This window comes from Aedes albopictus, chromosome 1, assembly GCF_035046485.1.
Source record: "Aedes albopictus strain Foshan chromosome 1, AalbF5, whole genome shotgun sequence".
Classification (NCBI taxonomy): domain Eukaryota; kingdom Metazoa; phylum Arthropoda; class Insecta; order Diptera; family Culicidae; genus Aedes; species Aedes albopictus.
Genome location: NC_085136.1, coordinates 95,508,085 through 95,532,975, shown reverse-complemented (window position 1 = coordinate 95,532,975; position 24,891 = coordinate 95,508,085). Strand labels below are relative to the sequence as shown.

General features: G+C 45.2%; 2 protein-coding genes across 3 annotated transcripts; one reads left to right on the top strand and one right to left on the bottom strand.

Annotated features, from left to right (window-relative positions):
* The first annotated feature begins 516 nt into the window (after positions 1–516).
* LOC109405083 (sesquipedalian-1) lies at positions 517–8,639 on the top strand. Its single transcript, XM_019678080.3, has 3 exons — positions 517–1,077; positions 1,142–1,441; positions 3,190–8,639. The coding sequence occupies exons 1-3, from the start codon at positions 873–875 to the stop codon at positions 3,558–3,560; spliced, it is 876 nt and encodes a 291-aa protein (XP_019533625.2). The 5' UTR covers positions 517–872; the 3' UTR covers positions 3,561–8,639.
* On the bottom strand, positions 8,527–24,679 carry LOC109405082 (uncharacterized). Of its 2 annotated transcripts, none has more exons than XM_029855539.2 (7): positions 24,529–24,679; positions 23,380–24,466; positions 22,540–23,274; positions 21,952–22,479; positions 17,434–17,841; positions 16,982–17,374; positions 8,527–9,652 (listed from the first exon to the last, which is right to left on the bottom strand). In XM_029855539.2, the coding sequence occupies exons 1-7, from the start codon at positions 24,533–24,535 to the stop codon at positions 8,689–8,691; spliced, it is 4,122 nt and encodes a 1,373-aa protein (XP_029711399.2). In that variant the 5' UTR covers positions 24,536–24,679; the 3' UTR covers positions 8,527–8,688. The 2 variants fall into 2 exon arrangements, with proteins under 2 accessions (XP_029711399.2, XP_062701042.1); XM_062845058.1 differs by lacking the exon at positions 8,527–9,652 and adding an exon at positions 15,285–16,381 and having other exon boundaries at positions 24,529–24,678.
* Between the last annotated feature and the right edge of the window lie 212 nt (positions 24,680–24,891).

The window sequence follows — 24,891 nt, the reverse complement described above, 5'->3', positions numbered from 1 at the left end:
TTTGAAAGCAGTTTTTTCGTTCAAAACAAAAGTTTTTGCTATGAAAATATATTCACTGTACTCCACATGAGGAATATAATGCAGTGAATATATTTTCATGATCCTTGTTTTGGTTTGCAGCGAGAAAACTGCTTTTTATTTTCCGAAATATGATGACGGATGCTTGAGCCTTAAAAGTTGCTCAAGATTAAATCTTGAGCAACTTTTATTGTGGCGTTAGCACTAAATTTGTTTCCGAAAAAACTTCATTGACTTCCGCTGCCTTTCCTATGCGTTAAACATTACGTCGGAAGTGGTGCGCTGTATAGAAAACCAGATTTACTGTACAGCGCACTACTTCCGACGTTATGTTTAACGCATAGGAAAGGCAGCGGAAGTCAATAAAAAAAATTTCGGAATTCAATTTAGTGCTAAACGCACAATAAAAATGTCCAAAGTTTGATTTATTAAATTTTATGACAACGTATTTTGATGATTGTTTGTGATGATGACAGAAAGCGTCGCGACGCTGATTCACAAATCTCCGCCTCCGCCTTCGCATCAGATTAGTCTTGCATTCGCCAGCGGAAAACAGATCGATTTACGAAATTTTGCTAAAACTCGCGATTTTAATCCAAAAATAGACGGTTGAGTGTGTTGCTTATTTACTTGGACTGACGTCGTTTGAATAGTTTTTATATTGTGAGCAGAAGCTAGGGCTTCAAATGTTTTATCGGTGGTGACGCTGATCTCAGCATCTGCCTCCTCGCTCGCGACGATTGGGTGGAGTTTGTTTACATCCAGATCTGCGAAATTTCATCTCAGCCTCAATCATCCTCTGATTGATTGCAATTGCGTGTGATTCATTCATCAGTTCAGGAGCAGTACCGCTAATGATGAAGATCAACGAGAAGAACCTGTGCATGTTTGCGACTACGCCCCCGGTTGACCTTGAGGGATGGCTCAACAAGCGGGGCGAAATCAACAAAAGTTGGCAGCGGCGGTGGTTCGTCCTGAAGGGCAACCTGCTGTTCTATTTCGAGCGCAAGGGTGACCGGGAACCTTTGGGGATGGTCATCCTGGAAGGGTGTACCGTTGGTAAGTGTGTGATGTAAGCTGCTTCCTAGAATGTAATAAACAAGCAAATTTTCTTCAATTACAGAACTGGCGGAAGAGGGCGAACAGTACTGTTTCCAGATTATGTTCCACGGTCCGAACAACCGGACGTACTACCTTAGCACCGAATCGCAGGACAACATGGAACAGTGGATGAAGGCGTTGACCTGTGCCGGGTACGACTACATGAAGCTGATGGTGGCCGAACTGCAGCGACAGTTGGACGAAATCGAAGGCTGCAAGGAGAAAACGCCGGAAGTGACACCACTGCCGGCACCGAAGGCACCCCCGCGGAGGCAAAACCCCTTCAATAGGCCACCACCGATCGAGTACGCATCCAATGCAGGTGAGTGAGCGATAGCAGGCTTCGTCTTCGGTTGCTTCCGGTTCCGAGTTCGCTAATATTTTCGTCGATTAGAATCGTCTAATAACGGTTTTAAGCATGCCTTTAAGTTTGTGTTCGCTTATGTTAGTAATTGACGCTACACTAGATGATCTTGTCTTCTGCAACGACAGGCTAGTTACACAGATAAGCAAACGTATTACTTCTCGCATTTCAAGTAAGAGCAGTTTCGCAAACTAGCTACAGCTAGCTCGGATAATAATTTTAATGTAAAGCCAACACAAGCAAGCGCTTCTTGGTAAACCACTTTGCATTAACCTGTTTTGCGATGTCCCATTTTGCATATATTCTATTTCGTGATTTGTACGAAATTGTTCATATGTAGAACGTACATTTTAAAATTCATAACGAATCATTTGTGAAAATATGAAAATCTTAACCCACAAAATAGGTTGCAAAATAGTATACTTTATTATTTTATAAAGTAACTATGTTGAACATGGCTTAGCGTTTATTTTTAGTCAAATACAGTAAAGTGTTTCGATCTCTCAGTTTTCTCATACTCACTTCAATGGTTAAACCTTGTCAAGTGCCCTTTATGACTTAAACGCCCTTTATGACTTCTTTCTTAGGTGAAAAACTAGGTTTAACTATCATGGGTCAACCACGTGGAACCAAATGGAGTGGGACATTTGACCGTTTTAGTATGCACTCTTCCTTCTATGCAAAATGTTCATAATGCCAAACGACCATCATGCCAAAAGAGATTTATGCCAAATGACCTTATGCTAATCGCCTTGGCATGTGGCCAGGTCAAATTCTATCGACTTTCTTTGTTTCCTTGTTGAGGGTGTGCCGCCTTGAGTCTCTGGGGCTGCCTCTGCTGCGATGTTCTGCTGGGTTCCAATCTAACGCTTGCTTGTAGATTTCGTTAACGCCTCTGCGTAGAGTGTGACTGACCCACCTCCACTTTCGCTCACGATTTTCTGTCGCTATCAGCTTTTGATGACGAAATCTATGGTATGGTTGAATAACTCAGTCTGACAAGTGGCATTTAATACCCAGTTGACCAAATTGTTTTTACCTAAATGCCCTCTTCTAATATGTAGATCTGAGAACTAAACGTACATCTCGAATATCTTTTCGTTAATATGGTCTGACTCAAGTGTTACGTTTACTTATCTGTGTTACAAACTTTATTTTGGATGTATATTTTCATCTCATTCTCCCTACACAATTTTTGAAAATAAACTAAAAATGAAATTAAACTCGCATAAGACAGGATCTCTAAGGAATGCCTTTTCTTTACTCACTTCCATTCATCTCTCAATGCGAAGTCTTGAACGCCTTGTCATCTAACGTGTGTGCTCAATAATATCTATACCAACAAAACCGAAAACCTCGTCCAATTTCTTAAAGTTTAACTTCGAGTTGTGAAATATGTGATCAATCAAAAATGTGTTGAACACAATCCAAAACAAATGCTTATTGCCTATTGAAATTTCATATTTCTCTTTTACATACTTAGAAAATATCTATAATATCCATACATCAACCCTAGTAAGATGTTGGGCTCAATATGAGCCAGCTAGGCACGCTGAACGTATACTACGCCAGTATGGACCGCATATCCTAACATCCTAGGAGAGTTAAATCATTGTTACTTACAGATTTTGGACGAGGTTTACACTAGTTAGATACAGCTAATATTAAATCCAATCCCAAAATTTCGAAAACATCCGAAACGACAGTGTTTGACCCGAGTGCGGCCCTACCGATGGCCACGTCGCATTTTTCCCCTCAAGTAACGCGAAAGGCACCACCACCGCCGCCACCTCTTTCCAGTAGTGGTATGCCACCTCAACAACCATCGGAAGAATCCATGACCAGCACTAGTAGTAGCATTAACAATAGCAATAGTATCAACAAGGCCGCATCCCAATCCACCAACAGTGCTTTGAGCGTGGTCGATCTGCTGGCCGTCGTCGGGGAAGAAACCGGCTCCGCGGAAGATTTTACCTTCGAGCAAATGCACCGTAAGCTCGGTGTGCCCATTATGGCGGACCTCAAGGCGCGGAAAATGGCGATGGAGAAGAGCGAACAACCACTCATCGAGTTCTAGAGGGGGGGTTGTTGGTCAGTAGGGTGTGAAAGTGCTTTAGTGCAGCTGCAATCTGGCTACTTTTACGTTCTATTTCTTTTTAATGTGTTGTGCTTGGTCTAACCGTGTCAGTTTTTATTTCTTTGTTTATGTTTTAAGTAGGACCCTTTTTGGTTGTGCGATTGTTTGTGAAACGGGAATATTCCTATGTAGGATCAGGATGTAACATTTTACATATAGATTAGCACTTAGGGACAGCAATTGCATGCTCGAATAATAGACCTTTCCTTTGAAAGCTAGTATTTATTGTGATATCTAAAAATGTGTTTATCATCATGTACCGTCAGTGTACCAGTAGCCGCTCGTGTTCCAATAGCCGCTCACCGCCTTGAAAATGATGTTTATTGGCATAAATATGTATGATTGTTTTCATCCGTGTATAATTCGGCACGCATATTTTGAATATCCGTGGAAAAAAGATTATATTTTTGCAGGGAACTTTGTTTTCTACACTCGTGAGCGGCTATTGGAACACGAGCGGCTACTGGTACACTGAGGGTATAATCTATCTGCTGATCCTTCAATTCAGTGTAGATAGGTATAGAATAAAGTGAGGCATAAGTGAATACCTCAAACTAAAGTGGAGTCTCTATAACATTCTGCAACCCACTAAGCGTCATTCACAATAATGTTCAGGATCTTTTTGTAAAGGAAACATCCTTGGTTTTCTTGAATCTAGAACATTGATTTGATCATCACACAATATGCGAATGTCAGAATGATCAATTGGGAAAGAAAGCTCCTAAATAATAACTTGAGTTGCTAAGTACTCTGAGAAGTAGTCTTAGCCTATGGAGTATATGAATTCATTTATGAAAAAAGCAGAATCGATAAAATGGCCGTAAAGTAGATCGACGGTAGTGCACTGTAAAAGACTTAACTGTTGCACTTCAAGACATAAATTAGCGAGATTCAGCTATGTTTAAAACATTTAAAAACGAAAAAATCTTATTAAGATTTTGTGTATAATATAATTCTACATAATTAGATAGAAAACCTCGAAATGACAAATTGCCTCACAGTATTCTATAACTATTTAATAATACCCTCAGTGTACCAGTAGCCGCTCGTGTTCCAATAGCCGCTCACGAGTGTAGAAAACAAAGTTCCCTGCAAAAATATAATCTTTTTTCCACGGATATTCAAAATATGCGTGCCGAATTATACACGGATGAAAACAATCATACATATTTATGCCAATAAACATCATTTTCAAGGCGGTGAGCGGCTATTGGAACACGAGCAGCTACTGGTACACTGACGGTAATAGAAGTTTGGTTAAATTCTTTAGAGTAGTAAATTTAGGTTGAAACAAGAAACAAAGCGATAACTGTAGGAAACCAGATCAATTGGCAGAAGATATTCTTGGACATCTCATTCTGATCTAAGCAATAATGGAACGTACAGATAACTGTACCTAATTACAAAAGCCTAGTCTTATCTCTAGAACATATGAACATTACAACGTATAACATGTACAGCAGTGCAACTATTTACCTGATTGTCCTATGCTGTACGTAAGAGTTGTTTCCATTTGACTTGGTCCATGGCTGTGAATCACCAGTCACGGACTCTGCGAAGGGTCCGCAAATCGTCCTCCACTTGATCGAACCACCTAGCTCACTGCGCACCACGTCTTCTCGTACCGGTCGGATTGCTCACGAGAACCATTTTTATCAGACTGTGGACGAAAGATGGTTCTATCAGCAGTTGATGCAGCTCGTGGTTTATTCGCCTTCTCCAAGTCTCATCTTCCATATGCACTCCGCCGTAGATGGTATTCAACACTTATCATTTCAAAACTCCAAGGACCCTTTGCACGTAAAATCCATGCTTCGTGCCCATAAAGACCTACCGGTCCAATCAGGGTTTTGTAGATATAGGTTTCGATCGTAGAGTTCTGCGGAGTCCAAAGTTAGCTCGATTTCCTGCCACAATGCGTCTTTGAATTTCTCTGCTGGTCTCGTTATCGACGGTCACCAGTGAGCCCAAGTACACGAATTCTTCAACCGTCTTGATCTAATCACCGTCGATAGAGATTCAAAATTAAACCCTCCCTGTATGTACTTTGGCTTCGACATATCAATGACCAATTCGATTCGCCTGGCTTCATTCTTTAGTCGGATGTACGTTTCCGCCTTCGTCTCAAATTAGCGAACTATAATTTCAATATTATCGATGAAACCAAGCAACTGAACGGGCTTGGTGAAAATCTTATCACTTCTGATAATCACCGCTCTTCTTATTACACCCTCTAAAAAGGAATGTTAAACAGCAAGCACGAAAGACCATCACTTTGTCGTAACCATTTGCGTGATTTGAAGGGATTCGAGAGTGTCCCTGATACTCGACAACGCACATCACTCGATCTATCGTCGACCTAATTAATCGTTTCAGTTCATCCGTGAGACCGTATTCGTGCATAATCTGCCATAACTGATCGCGATCGATTGTATCATACGCCGTTTTAAAATCGATGAACAGGTGATGTGTGGGCACGTTGTATTTGCGGCATTTCTGCAACACCTGGCGGATGGCGAACATCTGGTCCGTTGTAGCGCGTTCACCCATAAATCCAGCCTGATGCTACCCCACGAATTCTCTTGCAATCGATGATAGACGGCGACACATAATTTGAGAGAATACCTTGTAGGTATCGCTTAGTAGTGTGATCGCACGGTAGTTCCCGCAATCAAACTTGTATTTTTTGTAAATGAAACACACGACACCTTGAATATATTCCTCTGGTAATATTTATCCCTCCCAAATCTTGGTAATGACTAAGAGTAGTGCTCTTCCACCAGTGCTTCTCCATTTTTTTTTAAAGCTCGCCTCCTCCTTAATCTTTTAGAGAAAAGAGATCGAGACTTTTTTTATGATCCGCACTTACTCCTAGATTTGTTACCACACCGCCTTCGGTGCTTGCAACGTCGCCCTTAAGGTGCTCATCGTAGTGCTGTGGGATATAGCTGGGCGTGATGCAGAATTTCATACCAAGTCGCTGGATGTCAGATTAGATCTGTTTGAGTCGCACCTACTTAGTGCACAAACGCTCGGAACGGACCTGCTCCATCTAGTTGATGTCAGAAGAGCAACAGTGCCCAGGCTGCACTACCATACCATAAGCAAACAACTGTTAGCTGATGGTCTTTGTCATCGATTGACCCGTGGAAGCATGAGGTAGGAACTTGTGAGGACCAGAGTTGTGTTGGATTTACCATTTTGCAGCCCATTTGCAGATCTTGCAGATCTTGCAGATGATCCTGGTTGAATTCTGGTAAGGACTCTCGAGAAAACAATCTGATAATCTGATAAATAAAAAAAAATAATGTTAAAATATTTGAAAGACAGTTTCTTTAAAAAACGAATATTCAGAATATAATGCTGTTTATCCGTAGATCAGAATGAGATGGAAATTGTTATCTGTAACTTATTTCAGCGTTTGTGTTAGGAAACATACACATTAATAACCATTCCTGTATAATCCTCAGGCATCCTACTAATTCACGATTAATAAGTCTATTGTAAGTAACCTGGAAAATGTTATAATACACATCAGCTCAACTTCTAACCTATCATATCAACATTTTAGAACAGGTTCAAAGTCCATTTGACAAGCATCAAACCGGGCGGCGTCATTCATGCTATCATGTCATGCTTCATTTTAGTCGGATACCGGAAATTAAAATGTCACCCTCCATATTACATGCGTGTTGCAGATTCAAATGTGATAATATGCGGCGTGGTTGTTAGCGACTGCTTGCATCCCTTTTTCCTGTTCTGTTCAACGCTATAGTTTCCTGTTCCATGTGCCAGAATGTGTTAACTCAATGGCCTTCCTGTTTGCTATTGTTAATCCAAGCGTTACTACCAGTTATCTGCTTCTATGTATGTATGACAAAACACGCACTACTCAGTTTTTTTTTTGCTCACCGTGCCGAAAATCATCAAAATCTTCGATCTCGTTCTCTCTCTCTCTCTCTTCCCCATCGTCTATTTTCCGTTCCAGCAGCAGCGAAACGCCAACGCAAAAGAAAACCACTCGAATCACATTTTTAGTATGTATGTGCGAGACATTCGTCAGGTTCTAGGTTTAGGTTGTTTATACTTGATGCATGCTTTTTAGGAATAGGACAAAACATCAAAGCCAATGTATTATTACCCATGTTATGTGTAGGGGATAGGAAGGAGCTATGCTCCGAATGGGCAGGAAGCCGTTTTTAGCGAAAGGTCACTTGGGATTGAATCGTAACATTAGTTTACGTAGGGCCGATTTCTTCATCCTGGCTTAAGCGTTAACCAGGTTTAACTATATGGGTAAACCTGACTTACCCTGTTAAGCCGAGGTGAAGAAATCGGCCCTTAGGAGGTTAAATAATAAGGGGAAATTTGGCATAGAACGTAGAACATGTAAAATCTGGAGCGGGTCATTTAGCGTAATAGACATTTGGCATGTACTCATCGCTTTCTGTCAAATGTCCATTATGCTAAACGACCATTATACTAACTGTATTTCATGCCAAATAATCCTCTGGCAAACAATTCTATGTTCAATGACACATACCTAGAGTTATTTCCGCTATCGAAAGATTGAAAGATTTGCAAAACTAATTTTCAACAGCAACATCAGTAGAGGGTTCTATAATACCACTAATCCGAAAGCCACTTGACTGAATGCCAGTAGGCCTAATGTAACAATCATAGACTTTTCCATCTTTGATTCATTGGCATTCGACTTATTCCACCAATGAAAAATAATCAAATCTTTTGTTATATCAAACGACTCCTTTTACAAGTTACGATTATTCCAAATAACCCAACGTCAAACGGCGAACCCCGATAAAAATCTGCAGTGCCAAAATTGAGTTAAGAGTCTAGGAATTTAAGCCAACACTACACAGTCAAAAACTCGAACAAAACTGTACAATTAGGATTATTACAAACTCTTTTTATTAGATTATAACGTTCTTGTTGAGTTGTAAATTATTACGTAGTTTCTATCTTCAATATTACTATTAATTAAACACTAATCAGAATTCACTCTCAGTTTTGGATTAGCTGGAAAATGTGAGAAATCCCTTTGACTAGGTTACTGCTGCAGTCCACCGCTGTCGCCGTAGCTTGCCGCATATTGTTCCCACGTTTGCGCGTGTACCTTCGACAGATGTGTTTTCAGCTGCACCTTCAACATGAAACGTTGACTGCAGAGCTCGCAGAAGTACGGTTTCTCCTTGGTGTGCGTCCGCATGTGCACATCCAGTGAATATTTTTTCTGCAGAATTTTGTCACAGACGGGGCACGGGAATTGGCCGGTGTGGCGCCGTACGTGTTCCCGGATGAGAGACTTGTGCTTCAGCAGTTTGCCACAAATGGGACATGGAACCATTTGACTCTGATGCTTGACCGCGTAGTGATAGTTGAAGGCGCTCCGGTGCTTGAACTTCTCCTCGCACTGATCGCATGTGTACTTGTAGTTATCTTCGCAATGGATCAATAACTCGTGTCGATCCCGGGTAACCTTGTTACTGTACTGCCGACCACATCCGGGGTATGAACACTCGTACGGCTTCAAACCATTGTGCTGATTCATGTGATACTCGAACATAGATCGTTCCACTTGTTTTCCGCACAACTCGCAGACCTTTTCGTACCGCACCGAACCGCCTTTCTTCACCTTGATACAACCCTCATCGTCGAAGTATTTTTTCTCCGTAAAGCGTCGCTTGTGAGTCATAAACGTCTCCGTAACTTCCTGCAGTCGCCGTTTTCCGATCTTGGGCGCATCCTGCGAACAATCCTCATTACCAGTCAAACTTCTCGCCATTTTGGCAAACAGTTCGTACAATGGATTATTGACGGCCTCAATGGGTTCGGTATCATCATCGTCTTTGCTCTGGTCCTTCCAAGGAATCTGGTGCACACTACGAGATTTTCGGGGCCTGTGCATGTTGCGCAATCGGCGCCACATGTTCTTGCATTCGTGCTCTTCGCAGTTTTGGAGCTGGGCAGCAATCTGACGCCAGGCGCCACCCCGCAGGTCTGACCGGAAGTAGCTACAAAGAAAAACACACATGATAAGAATTAGGCTATAACATATTCGTGATAAGATCTGCACGTAGTGCATAACATTGATGACAAAGTCCTGCCGGATAAACGATCCGCAATGAACCAGGTACGGTACCCAATAGAAGAATTTGAATGACCCCCAATTGTAGAGGGGCTAGGTTCGTCTTCAAAATTAACTAATATTTTGCCTTGGTAGTTGCTATTTTCTATTTGGAATGTCTAGGCATTCCTGACAGAATCCCGGTGGAATCTCTGAATTAATCTTGGAAGAAATCACTGAAAGAATCTCAGGAGAGCTCTAGAAATGTATTCAGAGAGAAAGTCTTGAAAAAATCGTGAAAGGATTGCTGGAGAAATCATTAGAATCGAAAGGATTTCCTAAACAAATGTGGGGCAAATCCTTAAAGAAAATACGGGATGAATTAATGAACGAATCTCTGAAAAAATCAGGGAGCAATCGCAGAAGCAAACTACACATAATTCGGGTGGAATATCTGAAAAAGTGCCGGAAACAACCCCGGGAGAAATCCCCAAAAGGAATTTTGAGGGTAGTGCTTAATCCTCGAGCGATCGCGCTGTTGTATTTTGTACAACACGTTGAAAAAATCTCGCTTTTTGTACCTAGGATTAGCGTGGTGCTAATAGGTGTGGCCAACCGCGCGACTGCCGGAAGGTTAAAAGAATAACTGGAAGAATTTCAGAGGAATTCGCTAAAGGAATCCCGAAAGCATCCTGGGAGCACTCATTGAAGAAATTCTGGGAGGAATCACTGAAGGAATCCTTGGAAGAATCAATGAAAGAAGCCCTAAAGGAAAAAAAATGTTGAGTAACCCTAAAGAGAATCTCTAAAGACCTTCCTTTGAATATCGTGGTGTGTACGTGTACCAGAAAGATCGCTAAAAGAATTCTAGGCGAATCCTTGTAAGAATCCCGGGAGAAATCCCTGAAGGAATCATTGAGTGAATTTCTGAAGGATTCCCAAGGTGTACTAATGTAGGAATGCTGGGAGAAGTCCGAAAAGAAACACCGGGAAACACCCAAGGAATCACGGTAGAAATCCCCGATGGAATGCCGGAAAATATCATTGAAGGAGTCCCGGGAGGAATCAATGAAGAAATCCCGGGAGGTATCAATGAAGGAACCCCGAGAGAATTATAATTCCTAACGAAATCCTAGAAAGAATTCCTGAAGTGATTCTTGACAGATTTCTCTTGAGATTTCTACAAGGATAATCCCAGGAGAAATATATAAAGAAACCTCGGGAAGCATCAATTGAGGAATCTTGAAAATAATGCCAAAAGGAATCCCAGGGAAATCACTTCAGAAATCCCGGAAAAAATACCGGAGGAAATCCAAAGAATCTCGGGAGAAACAAATGAAGAAATCCTGAAGGAACCCATAAAAAAAACTCCTAATGAAACCCGGGTGAAACTTCTGAAATAATGTCGGAAAAAATCCTGGAATAAATTAATGAAGGAATGACAAAAGGAATCCGGGGAGAAATCTGTGAAGAAATCCCAGAATGAATCTTGGGAGGCAACCTGAAAGGAAACTCGAGAAAATCAATTAAGAAACTGCTGAAAGAGTTCCGAAAAGTAATCTATGAGTAACCCCTGAAAAAAAAAACAAGGGAAATTCTTGACAGAATTCTGTAAATATCCCTGAAGGAATCCCAGCAAAAGTATCTAAAGAAAACTCGGGAAGCATCAGTGGAGGAATTCTAGAAAGAATGTCGCAAAGAATCCTCTGTGTAGCGGACCTGGTGTGATGGTTGTAGGTGGTTGTAGCCCGCGACTATTACGCCGAGAACATGGAATAGAATTCCACTCTCTACAAACTCACAAACCGAGCAAAAAATCTCGTTAACACTGAAATTACTGCAAGTATCCCGAAAAACAGTCGGAAGAAATTAATAAATCTCGGGAGAAATGAATGAAGAAATCCCGGGAGGAATCCTCGAATGCCGGAAAACATCGTTGAAAGAATTCCGGGAAAAATCCCTGATGAAATCTCTGGCATATTATTACGGAAAAAAAAACCCTGAAGAAATCAATGAAAGAATCCCACAAACAAATCCAGAAAAAAGAAATCTAAATTAATGCTTGACAGGATCATGAAAAATTGGTGAAGGAATTTCGGAAAGAATCCCCAAAGAAATCGAGGGGAAACCGCTGAGGAAATGCGGGAAACAATCCCTAAAAGAATCCCTGAGGGAATCGTTGATGGACGCCTAGGAGATATCTATGTTTATAAAAATGAATTTTTGTCTGTCTGGCCTTTATAGACTAGGACACTTCTGAGCCGATCGGCGTGAAAATTTATATGCGAGAGTTTTTGGGGCTTGGGAAAGTTCTTAACATGGTCTGAGACCCCTGGAAAAGCGGTCTCCCATACAAATGCATTTGCGGGGGACTTCTCCCTGGAGCTATATGCCAAAAACACTGTAAGTAGATTGTACGTACGCCGGGACAGCTAGTTTTTGTAAGAAATCAATGAAAGAAACCCGAATGAAATCCTTGGGAGAAGCCCTTTAACAATTCCGAAAGGTATCCCTGAAAGATTCCTGGAGAAATCCTTGAAAAAAATCTCGGGAGCCCTTTGGGAATGTCGGGATGAGAATTCAGGGAGGTATTCCGGGATATATGCGTAGATGAATAATTGAAGGGGTCCCAAATAGTCAAGATATTACCAAGAGTTTTTGACGTAGGACTACGTCTCTGTTATTTTTACTTCAGAGCAACCCGTTCGAAGGATTTTCAATTCAATTCAATTTGTTTTTCTGTAGTCAATAACACTATTTTAAAGAAAGAACTTAACATTAACAATTCAGAGATTTGGATAACCTTACAACTGAGAACAATTCAATTTCATTAATAGAGACGTATGTACAACATTTAGAAATTGCTAGCTACGAGTAGCTTTTTTTAGGGAAAACGAGTTTAAGATTGAAAAAACCCTAGATTTCATGATTCTTAACGCTAATATCACAGATGTTGAAGATGGAGTGCTTCGATGAGCGGATTTGCGGACATCGCACAGGAAGTCCTAAAGGATCTTGTAGCACGTTCGATGCTTGCGTCAATTGTATCGACACCAGCCAGCTTGTGGAGATCATCGGTCGGATACCACGGGTTCAGGTTGTAGACCATCTTGAGCAGCTTGTTCTGCTTCACCTGTAGTCGTTTACGGTGCGATTTGGCGCAGTTGCCCCAAACCGCGGACGCATAGATTAGCATTGGCCGGATGATACACTTGACCACCAACAACTTGTTCTTCACGCGCAGCTTCGATCGGCGACTCAGCAAAGAGTATAGGGCTTTGGTCGACCGATCCACCTTTCCAGCGATGTAGTTTACGTGCTTATCGAACTTGAGCTTCTGGTCAAAAATCACTCCCAAATACTTTACTTCGTCATCCCACGTAGTTTGCTGGCCGTTGACCATGATTGATCGACGTGGGAGGTGACGAGCGACTCGTCTCCTGGTGAAGTAGATGGACTGTGTTTTCCCCGCGTTGAGCTTGATCCGCCATTTGCGTTGAAATTCCTCAAGGTTGTTCATTGCCGCTTGTAGGTGAGTGACGACGATGTGCGGGTCTTTGTCTGACGCCAGGAAAGCGGTGTCATCCGCAAAAAATGCGTATGTTACACCGTCGACCATCAGTACGTCAGAGGTAAGGACGTTGTAAAGAGTCGGGCTTAGCACTGAACCTTGGGGCACGCCAAAAGGAATGTTGTGGGCACGGGAGTATTCACCATTTACCGTTACCGAGAAAGATCGGTTCGAAAGGAAGGACTGCACGATCTTAACTAGGTAGAGAGGTAGAGTCGAGCGGAAGAGCTTGAAAACCACGGCTTCCTGCCAAACCGTGTCGTAGGCTTTTTCGACATCCAGGAGAACCATACCAGTCGACTTTCCCGTTTGGAACCCGCGCTTCACTTTTTGGGTTATGCGAGCGAGTTGATGCACCGTTGAGTGCCCCGTTTTGAAGCCGAACTGCTCGGGTGGAATGCATTGCACTGTCTCCAGGTGACGGTTCAAACGGGCGAGGATTGCCCTTTCGAGCACTTTGCTCAGGCTGCTTAGGAGGCTTATCGGTCGATAGTTACCTGGATTGGTGATATCCTTGTTCGCTTTCGGGATAGCTATCACGTTGGCGTGTTTCCATCTAATTGGAAAGTAACTCAGGACCAGGCATGCGTTGAAGATTTTGGTCAGCACCACCAGCCCTTTTCTTGGCAAGCGCTTAAGGCAGATATTCCGAATGCCATCCTGCCCGGGAGATTTCCGATTTTTTAGCGTTCGGATGATTGACTTCACCTCTTTCGGCTTTACCAGAGCAGCGTGAGGCACTGGAGAGCTTGCAGCACGGATCTGGACGAGTGCATTTTCCACTGCAGCCGAAGTTTCAGGATCTCCCGGCTCCTCATTGTTGTGAGCAGTTGCAAACGCCCTTGCAAGCGCTTCGGATTTCTGTGATGGACTCACAATCAGATTTCCATCGACGTTGAGCGGTGGGCTGTACTTGACCGTTTTTCGGAGGCTGCGGGTTAGCTTCCAGAATTTGTTGCTGCCGTTGTCCAGATTTTTCAACATCGAACCGAAGTCCCTGTAACGGTGTTCTGCGCTTTTAACGCTGATGACGTTATTCAGATGGTTGACCACCGCACCAATCAGTGGATCCCGTCTGCGGATGAACTGCCTTCGGCGCACATTTCTCAGCTGAATCAGAAGTTTCGAAGGATTTTTTTTACTAATTACCTCCAAGCATGGGAAAACTCATTCGCTCACCCGAATGCCGGCGATGCAAAATAGCAAAAAAGTACGCCAACAACCCAATACTGACTGAGAGCACGGCGCACCGAGAATGAACGCAGCACGAACGGCTCGCCACCGACGCCATCGAAGCGAATCAGGAGAGAAACAAATAGAGTGTGAAATGAATCACTTTGCATCGATGTATTCGAAAAGAACGTTCGCTCTCTCAACTACCGAGTGGCATTCAGCTGATTGAATCAAAACGCGCTCACTGATTCAATTCCCAGTACTGAATGCTTCCACTGAACGTTAAATGAACGTTCCAAACCGAATGCTCTCGCACCCGACTCAGAATGCAAACATTCGTTCAATATGGGTTCGTTCGTCTTCGGCACACAGATTCAGTAACGACTCATTCGGCCGTCGTTGTTTGCGTCGCCCGGTGCTCGGCGATTAAAATGAATGGGCAATGGAAGTGGAAAGATTTTGCTTGGCTGGGGGAGAAGCACACTCGCATCAGATTGTGCGTGGTTGTGAGTGAGGTATACGGAATAAATGAATGATTTTTTCCAATCCTTGATTACCTCTAATAGTTACACTATCGCACTGTTGGGCCAAATAAATATATTTGCTTAAAACATCAAAAATTTTATATTTTTGTTGGACTGAGATATTATCAAATCAAAGCATCTTGTTAGAAAATGTCTAACTTCTGAGCAATTATCAATCCCTCTAAGGATTTCTTAATCAGAATTCCTTGACTAAAAGTTTCTCTTTTGTTTGGAACACCACCAAAGTAAAGAAGCCTAACAATTAATTTAGTTGGAGCTTAAAAACCCGCTACCAGTAGTAAAAATTCAGTTTGTGAGATTTATAGTTTCCCTTTTTATTAATTCATAATTTCCTTTGGATTCGTAATTAGTCTATCAATGAGTCTCGGAATAACTACCAACAATAATCAAAATTCACTTCCAGTTTCTACTTAGCGGAGAAATGTTGGACAAAACCAATTACTATTTTCTACCACTGTCACCGTACTGTTCTGCATAGTTTTCCCACGTTCGTTGGTGAACATTCGGCAAGTGGGTTCTCAACTGCACTTTCGAATTGAAGCGCTTCTGGCAGAGCTCACAATAAAACGGCAACTCATTGTTATGCGCCCGCATGTGCACGGTTAGCGAATATTTTTTCTGCAATACCTTGCCGCAAACTTTGCAGGGATAGTGCCCAAAATGCAGCTTTATGTGATTCTGCAGCATTTTTTGATGCTTCATCAATTTGCCGCAAATGTTACACGGAATATCTTGACTCTGATGATGGGCTGCAATGTGGTACGTGAGTTTGCCGCGGTGACTGAATTTTTTATCGCACTGGTCACACTTGAATTTAAAGGTATCCTGGCGATGGACCAGACGTTCGTGTTTGTCCCGACTAATCGTGCTGGGGTACGTCTTATCACAGCCTTCGTACGTACACGCGTACGGCCTTGCGCCTGTGTGCAGGTTCATATGAACCTCGAACAAAGACCGTTGCACTTGCTTTCCGCACAACTCGCAAGTCTTCATATACCGCACGACACCGTCCTTTACTTCCTTGATGCAACCTTCATCGTCGAAAAATTTCTTCTTTTTGTATTGGCACTTGTGCGTCATGAACTTTTCCGTTACTTCCTGCAGCTGCCGCTTTCCGAGCTTGACAGGTACCTCCGACGAATCGTCGCCGACTGTTAAGCTTTCCGCCATTTTGGCGAAAAGTCCAAACAAAGGTCCTTTGGAGCTCTCGCCGTCTTCTTCGTCATCGGAATAGACAAACTTTAGTCCAGTTCTTGCGTAGGCTTTGCGCGGTCTATGATGGTTGCGCAACCGATACCACATTTTTCTGGCATCACGCTCTTGGTAGTTTGCGAACATGGCCGCAACCTGGGCCCAGGCGGAGCCACGTTTGTCGGATCTGTGGTAGCTGGAAAGAAGGTAGAGGTGAAATACAGGTTGATGGTTAGATATTGACATGAAGGCTCAAAATTACAGCTTAAATTTAAGTTTTTTCTTAGAAGTTTTATAAGATATTATAAAGTGTTCGTTGTTTTACACATACTATTGCGCTACTAGATTAGAAACCACCGAGACTAATAGTATTTTCGGTAAATGGTTTTGTAAAAAGCTTGTGGGAAAAGACTTACAATTCTTATTAGAAATAACAATAACAATTTTGACTTAAAAATTTCAATGCCCAATTTTGAGTCTACTATACCAACCACCAACGTATTTCCCTGAATCCTTCTATGCTATAAACTCCACTAAGATTTAGTCTATTTATATATATACATAGTTATTAATACTTTGGTCTGGAACGATATCACCAGAGTGATATCAGTTCAAAATAAACGTTTATAATCATCTGAACAGATTGGGTACTTGTAAAGAAATATACAAAAAATTTTCCAATCCTCCCGAAATGCCGTGAATACCAGTTCTAACCGCATCACCTGTTTATCGACTACAAGGCGGCGGCGCACTACTGTCTAATCTTTATGAACCCCCTCCCCCCGACGATACTCACTCTTCATGGTTGCTGTTCCAGAGCAGTTCATGCTTCATGACCTCCTGCACCAGCCGGACCTTCTCATCGATGGTACCGAACGGACCCGATTCGACCTTGGCCATCTGAACGGGGCGCGTTGCTTTTGGCTTAGTGTGCTGGGCTAGCTGGTGCCTAACATTGGTGAATTTTCCCAGCTGCATGTGCGCATCCAGCAATGAATGCAGCTTCACGTAGATCGGTTCGCTCAGAAGTGGGCTGTTTGGTTGCATAAGACCTTTCAGAAGGCGTAACTTTCGGCCACGGAAGATGTTCCTCAAGCGAGTCCACAGTGCTTTCACGGTGGACTTCGCGACGTTCATCTGTTCCGCGATGCCATCCCAGACGAGGTCACGCTTTTCCAAGTTTAGGTACCTGAGGAAATAAATGTAACGAATATAATGATAATTAGGACATCGACGATTTGCACTCACTCCGAATGATCGCTGTTCCAGAGCAGTTCATGCTGCTCGACCAGCGCAATCAGCTTCAACTTGACGGGGTCATCGAACTTGACGGAAAATTCATCCTCCCTGTCGTCGCCAGCGTCGTTGGATGCGGATTCGTTCGCGCCCGTAGCCGTTGCCGTTGCCGGACCCTTGGGGATGGCCGAGTGGGCGCCAATTTTCATATTATCCGCGCACATCACGTCCAACAGTTGGAAGAGTGGATCCTGTAGCAGCGATGCATTGCTGGACAACTTTCCGCTGATAACGCGCTTCATTCGACCGCGGTACAGATCGCGCAAGCACTTCCAGCCGTACTTGATGTCGTCCCGGGTGACTTTCATCGTCGTGGCAGCAACATCCCACGTGTGGTCTTTTAGGACCAGGTTACCGAAGCTGTAAAGATTTAACGGCATTAGTCTAATAGAGACGCTTATAGAACATGGGGCAACTATACTGCATGTGGCAGTCCTGGAAGAATTCCCGGGACCGCCTTGAGAAATTCCCGAAACTTGTGGAGGAATTCCTGTGGAACTTCTGAAGGAATTCCCGTTGAAATCCTGGAAGAATTCCCGAGAAACTCCTGTTGGATCTACTTAGAGGATTTCCCGACGAATTTCTTGAAAAAAAAATCCGGATGGAATTCCCGAGCAACTTCTTGAGAACTCCTGGAGAAATTCCCAAAGCACTCCTGGAGCAATTCCAGATGAACCCTTGGAGGAATTCCTGACGTTGGGAGGAAATCTCTAGGAACTTCTCGAGGAATTCTCGTGGAACTCCTAAAAGAATTCTTGAGGAGCTCCTGCTGGAATTGCCGAGAAATTCCCGAGGAATTTCTGAGGAACTCCTGAGAAATTCCCTAGGTACTGCTGATGGAATTTTCAAAGATCTCCTGGAGGATTTCCCAATGAACCATAGAGGAAGTCCAGAAGAACTCCTGTAGGAATTTTCGGAGAACTTTTAGAGCAAGTCCCAAAGAACTGCTGCTGGAATTACTGAGATACGCCTGCAGGAATTCCCGATGAATTCCTAGAAGAAATTCGGAGAACTTTTGGAGCAATTCCCGAGGAACTCCTGAAGGAATTCCCGATGAACTCTTGAAGGAATTCCCGATGAACTCTTGAAGGAATTCCACAGGAACTCATGGAGGAATTCCCGAGGAACTCCTGGAGGAATTCCCGAGGATTTCCTGGAGGAATTCCCGAGGAACTCTTGAAGGAATTCCAGAGGAACTTCTGGAGGAATTCGCTACGAACTACGGCTGGAATTGCCGCGATACTCCTGGTGGAATTCTCGTGAAAATCGTGGAAGAATTCTCGTAGATCTCCTGGCTAAATTCCCAATACGCATGTCTGAGGAACTCCTGGAAGAATTCCCGATGAACTCCTGGAGGAATTCCCGAAGGACGCCTGGAGAAATGCCTTAGGCACTACTGAACGAATTTCCAAGGAATTCCCGGGGAACTCCTGGAAGACCTCCTGAAGGAGGAATTTCCGACGAACTACGGAGGAATTCCCGAGGAACTCTTGGAGGAATTCCCGATGAACTCATGGAGGAATTTCCGATGAACTCCTGGAGGAATTCCTGAGGAACTCCTGGGGGAATTCCCGAGGAACTCCTGGAGGAATTCCCGAGGAACTCCTGGAGGAATTCCCGAGGAACTCCTGGAGGAATTCCCGAGGAACTCCTGGAGGAATTCCCAACGAACTCCTGCAGGAATTCCCGACGAACTCCTGGAGGAATTCCCGACGAACTCCTGGAGGAATTCCCGACGAACTCCTGGAGGAATTCCCGACGAACTCCTGGAGGAATTCCCGACGAACTCCTGGAGGAATTCCCGACGAACTTCTGGAGGAATTCCCGACGAACTCCTGGAGGAATTCCCGACGAACTCCTGGAGGAATTTCCGACGAACTCCTGGAGGAATTCCCGACGAACTCTTGGAGGAATTCCCGGGGAACTCCTGGAAGACCTCCTGAAGGAGGAATTTCCGACGAACTACGGAGGAATTCCCGAGGAACTCTTGGAGGAATTCCCGATGAACTCATGGAGGAATGTCCGAGAAACTCCTGGAGGAATTCCCGAGGAACTCCTGGGGGAATTCCCGAGGAACTCCTGGGGGAATTCCCGAGGAACTCCTGGGGGAATTCCCGAGGAACTCCTGGGGGAATTCCCGAGGAACTTCTGGAGGACTTCCCGAGGAACTCCTGGAGGACTTCCCGAGGAACTCCTGGAGGACTTCCCGAGGAACTCCTGGAGGACTTCCCGAGGAACTCCTGGAGGACTTCCCGAGGAACTCCTGGAGGACTTCCCGAGGAACTCCTGGAGGACTTCCCGAGGAACTCCTGGAGGACTTCCCGAGGAACTCCTGGAGGACTTCCCGAGGAACTCCTGGAGGACTTCCCGAGGAACTCCTGGAGGACTTCCCGAGGAACTCCTGGAGGACTTCCCGAGGAACTCCTGGAGGACTTCCCGAGGAACTCCTGGAGGACTTCCCGAGGAACTCCTGGAGGACTTCCCGAGGAACTCCTGGAGGACTTCCCGAGGAACTCCTGGAGGACTTCCCGAGGAACTCCTGGAGGACTTCCCGAGGAACTCCTGGAGGACTTCCCGAGGAACTCCTGGAGGACTTCCCGAGGAACTCCTGGAGGACTTCCCGAGGAACTCCTGGAGGACTTCCCGAGGAACTCCTGGAGGACTTCCCGAGGAACTCCTGGAGGACTTCCCGAGGAACTCCTGGAGGACTTCCCGAGGAACTCCTGGAGGACTTCCCGAGGAACTCCTGGAGGACTTCCCGAGGAACTCCTGGAGGACTTCCCGAGGAACTCCTGGAGGACTTCCCGAGGAACTCCTGGAGGACTTCCCGAGGAACTCCTGGAGGACTTCCCGAGGAACTCCTGGAGGACTTCCCGAGGAACTCCTGGAGGACTTCCCGAGGAACTCCTGGAGGACTTCCCGAGGAACTCCTGGAGGACTTCCCGAGGAACTCCTGGAGGACTTCCCGAGGAACTCCTGGAGGACTTCCCGAGGAACTCCTGGAGGACTTCCCGAGGAACTCCTGGAGGACTTCCCGAGGAACTCCTGGAGGACTTCCCGAGGAACTCCTGGAGGACTTCCCGAGGAACTCCTGGAGGACTTCCCGAGGAACTCCTGGAGGACTTCCCGAGGAACTCCTGGAGGACTTCCCGAGGAACTCCTGGAGGACTTCCCGAGGAACTCCTGGAGGACTTCCCGAGGAACTCCTGGAGGACTTCCCGAGGAACTCCTGGAGGACTTCCCGAGGAACTCCTGGAGGACTTCCCGAGGAACTCCTGGAGGACTTCCCGAGGAACTCCTGGAGGACTTCCCGAGGAACTCCTGGAGGACTTCCCGAGGAACTCCTGGAGGACTTCCCGAGGAACTCCTGGAGGACTTCCCGAGGAACTCCTGGAGGACTTCCCGAGGAACTCCTGGAGGACTTCCCGAGGAACTCCTGGAGGACTTCCCGAGGAACTCCTGGAGGACTTCCCGAGGAACTCCTGGAGGACTTCCCGAGGAACTCCTGGAGGACTTCCCGAGGAACTCCTGGAGGACTTCCCGAGGAACTCCTGGAGGACTTCCCGAGGAACTCCTGGAGGACTTCCCGAGGAACTCCTGGAGGACTTTCCGAGGAACTCCTGGAGGACTTCCCGAGGAACTCCTGGAGGACTTCCCGAGGAACTCCTGGAGGACTTCCCGAGGAACTCCTGGAGGACTTCCCGAGGAACTCCTGGAGGACTTCCCGAGGAACTCCTGGAGGACTTCCCGAGGAACTCCTGGAGGACTTCCCGAGGAACTCCTGGAGGACTTCCCGAGGAACTCCTGGAGGACTTCCCGAGGAACTCCTGGAGGACTTCCCGAGGAACTCCTGGAGGACTTCCCGAGGAACTCCTGGAGGACTTCCCGAGGAACTCCTGGAGGACTTCCCGAGGAACTCCTGGAGGACTTCCCGAGGAACTCCTGGAGGACTTCCCGAGGAACTCCTGGAGGACTTCCCGAGGAACTCCTGGAGGACTTCCCGAGGAACTCCTGGAGGACTTCCCGAGGAACTCCTGGAGGACTTTCCGAGAAACTCCTGGAGGACTTTCCGAGGAACTCCTGGAGGACTTTCCGAGGAACTCCTGGAGAACTTCCCGAGGAACTCCTGGAGGACTTCCCGAGGTACTTCTGGAGGAATTCCCGAGGAACTCGTGAATGAATTCCCGTGGAACTGCTGGAGGAATTCTCGTGGAACTCCTGGAGGAATTCCCGTGGAACTCCTGGAGGAATTCTCGTAGAACTTACCTGAATTTTTTTTCGAGAAATTCCCCGGAAAATCCTGGAGGGATTCTTACATAAATGCTAGAGGAATTCTTGAGGGATTCCCGTAGAACTTTTGGAGAATCCCTGGAGCGATTCCAGCGGAATTCCTGGACGAATTCCCATGTAGCATCTGAAGAGGTTTCTGAAGAACACTCATGTTCGAAAGAAGTTGAATCCAATACTTACTCAGGATGCTTATGATTCCACAGAAACTCGTGCTGATGTACAAACTGTGCCAGTTCCATTTTCTTCACATCGGAAGCCAACGCCAGCTCAGCCAATTTCGGTGCCTTATCCCTGAGCTGACACTCAACGTCCATCTCGTCGACTTCATCTTCTTCGCCATCGTCCGACTCTTGCTCTTCCTCGGCTCCTGTTTCTTCCGCTTCTGCCGTTTCGCCAGCATCGCCTCGATTCTCTGCTGGTTCCCGCATGTACCGCAACAGTGCGATCAGCCTCCGGTACTTTTGGTTCGAGTTGTTACGTAAGGGAACGCCGCCTTCCTTTTCCCGTCTATTGTGGAACCGATAGACATTCTGTAGCGATTTCCAATGGTGCCGAATGGTAATCACATCCGTTTCAAACTTGCTGGCAATTGCGCTCCAGGCTTTTTCTATCGTTTGTAACGAACTTGCCAGGCTTGTGTCCCAAATTTCTGGATTCTTCTTGAGTTCCTCGGCGATGGCAATTTTGTATCGAATCGGAAGTTTTTGTCTGGAAAAGGGGGTATGGTAATTCACGAAGGAAATTTTAAGTCCAGTCCGGATAACCTACCTTTCTATTATTTTTTCATTGGCTTGCGGGGCAACGTACGGTTCGGAACCTTCCAGCTTTGGAATGATCTGATTCATAAGATTGAACAGTTCACACTCCTGCATCCGAAGACGCTTCATAATCCCCGCTGTGACAATACGTCTTCGATTGTCCTTATAGTTCGCCCTCATAACGTTCCAACGGGTTTTGGCAACCGATTGGTCTAACTGCAGTCTTTCCGCAGTTCTCTTCCACAAACCTGCAGGATCGTGTTTCGGGTTGCTCGGGTCATTTATGCGCTCAAGCATTTCCCGAGCAAACATCAGTTGCAGTTCGTAACTTGACGGTTCGGCGCTCTTTGCCGCCACATCCTCTTCCTTGATTTCGATAGTACTTTCGATCGCCTCCTCGATCGCACCTTCCGAGTGGTCTTGCTGATCGTAATGTGCCGAACTTTCTTCCCCTTCTGCCGCCTCCGTGGTATCGTCATTCGATTCCGGTTTGTGTTGCGCAAGCGCAAGGGACCCGACGGCGCCGATTCGCATATTGGTCGCAAACATGCGGTCCAACAACTTGAAGAGGGGATCTTGCAAAAGCCGGGCATCACGATCCAGCTCGCCTTTTATCACCCGTTTCATCCGGCCGCGATACAAATCCCGCAAACATTTCCACGCATATTTAACTTCATCTCGTGTTACCTTCAACTGCTTCGCTATCTGGCTCCACACTTCCTCTTTTGTGTAGGCAGCATTAAAGCTGTGGAGAGAGACAAATAGAAGAGTTGTGTAAGCCATAAATAATCCTTCACCCTCAAATACATTTAAAACGATTGCTTCAAGTCTATTTGCAGTAGCTACTTACTCTGCATGCTGCCGATTCCACATGAATTCGTGTTCGTACACCAGTTTCGCCAGTTGCATTCGCTTGCTGGGAGTAGTCAGCGAGAAAATTGTCGATTTCTTCGATCCGCCGGATGGAACGGTTTCTTCGATCAGTGATTCTTTCTTATCTTGTTCTGGTGTTGCCTTGTCGTCTTCATCATCATCGTCCGCCTCCGACGGTCCTTTCGTGATTTTTTGCATAATCTGCATAAACTCGCGCAACTTTTCGTCCGGTTCGAGTTGATCAGCTCGGTGTATTTTCTTAGTTCGATAGAACGATATGAGCGCGCGCCATTGGTTTTTTCTCAAAGCTGTGCCATCTATGTTGAACTTTCGGCCAATTTCCTTCCACGCTTTTCCTTTACACCTGACAGACTTGGCAAGCGTCGTATCCCAAATAAATGGATGTTTCTCGACCTCCTGTGCAATGGCTAGCTTAAGACCAATGGGAATTCTTCGGTGTGATTTCAGTTTAGTGATATCTAGGTCTATAGTTGTGTCGTCATCGTCGTCGTCGTCATATTCCCTCCCCTCGTCATCGGAATCCAATTCCGGTTTAATCTCCACAACCTGCTCAACCATCTGCTCGGGGTCATACTCCTCTTCGAAATCCATTTCATCTTTTACTTCCATCATGGGAACGAAAGGATTGGAAATGGAATTTTGCTCCGCTGCTTCCGGAGCAACTTCACAATCCACCAGATGGCCTTTGACGACATCCTTATGCTGCTGCACCAGCGCCCGCAGCTCGTCGACGCACGCCTTATAGCGATCCCATTTGTTCTCATCCTCACAACGCACCCGAACCGATTCGTAGATTTCCTCCGTCTGGCGGCACAGCAGCCGGAAGTCGTCTATGAAGCGCACCGTTTGCTGGCAATTGGCGCAAACCGTACGGATGCTGTCGTCCGGACCGATAAACACACCCACGCAGTCACGTATCTTCAGCGAAAGATCTCCATTTTCCACGAAAATATCCCCATACCGCTCCAGGCCGTCATTCGCTTCGGTCCACTGCAGACAGAGGCGACACCGCGGCAGCAAATCGACTTTTTGCTTTGGCTCCGCTGTTTACAAAAATTAAAACCGGAATTATCTTCTATTTTTAGGTTTTTTCGATTCAATTTACCTTCCATGATGTTTAGCAGCTACTTGCCAAGAGTTTCATCGTTTATTCAATGAAAAAATCCGCGCAAAACACGTAAATTGAACAATAAACCTGAAAAAATACGCGAGAAATTTTTTTTTCCAACTTTTACGGCGTTTGTTGACAATTTTGACGGAGTTTTTGTTTGATGTTTACCTATTTTGAGGCATCGAAACGTGGTGTTGCCAAGTTTCGCACTGAACCAAAATCCTCGCCGTACAGAGAATGATTTCTCATTCAGTACGGTGCAGATCCGAAGAATCCTGAATTTTGAATGATTTTACAGCAAAATGAGGTTTGTAACTGCGTCCTCTTGGATGAAAATCATCCTTCTTTAAAATCGAA

Excerpts from the sequence above, each read along its gene's own strand:
- LOC109405082 (XM_029855539.2), bottom strand. Across the intron at positions 17,842-21,951 it reads TGGAATCATAAGCATCCTGA|CTTCGGTAACCTGGTCCTAA; the intron begins GTAAGTATTGGA and ends AAATCTTTACAG. Across the intron at positions 17,375-17,433 it reads TGGAACAGCGATCATTCGGA|GTACCTAAACTTGGAAAAGC; the intron begins GTGAGTGCAAAT and ends TTATTTCCTCAG.
- LOC109405083 (XM_019678080.3), top strand. The coding sequence starts at position 873 with ATGATGAAGATCAACGAGAAGAACCTGTGCATGTTTGCGACTACGCCC. Across the intron at positions 1,078-1,141 it reads CCTGGAAGGGTGTACCGTTG|AACTGGCGGAAGAGGGCGAA; the intron begins GTAAGTGTGTGA and ends CTTCAATTACAG. Across the intron at positions 1,442-3,189 it reads CGAGTACGCATCCAATGCAG|TGTTTGACCCGAGTGCGGCC; the intron begins GTGAGTGAGCGA and ends CCGAAACGACAG.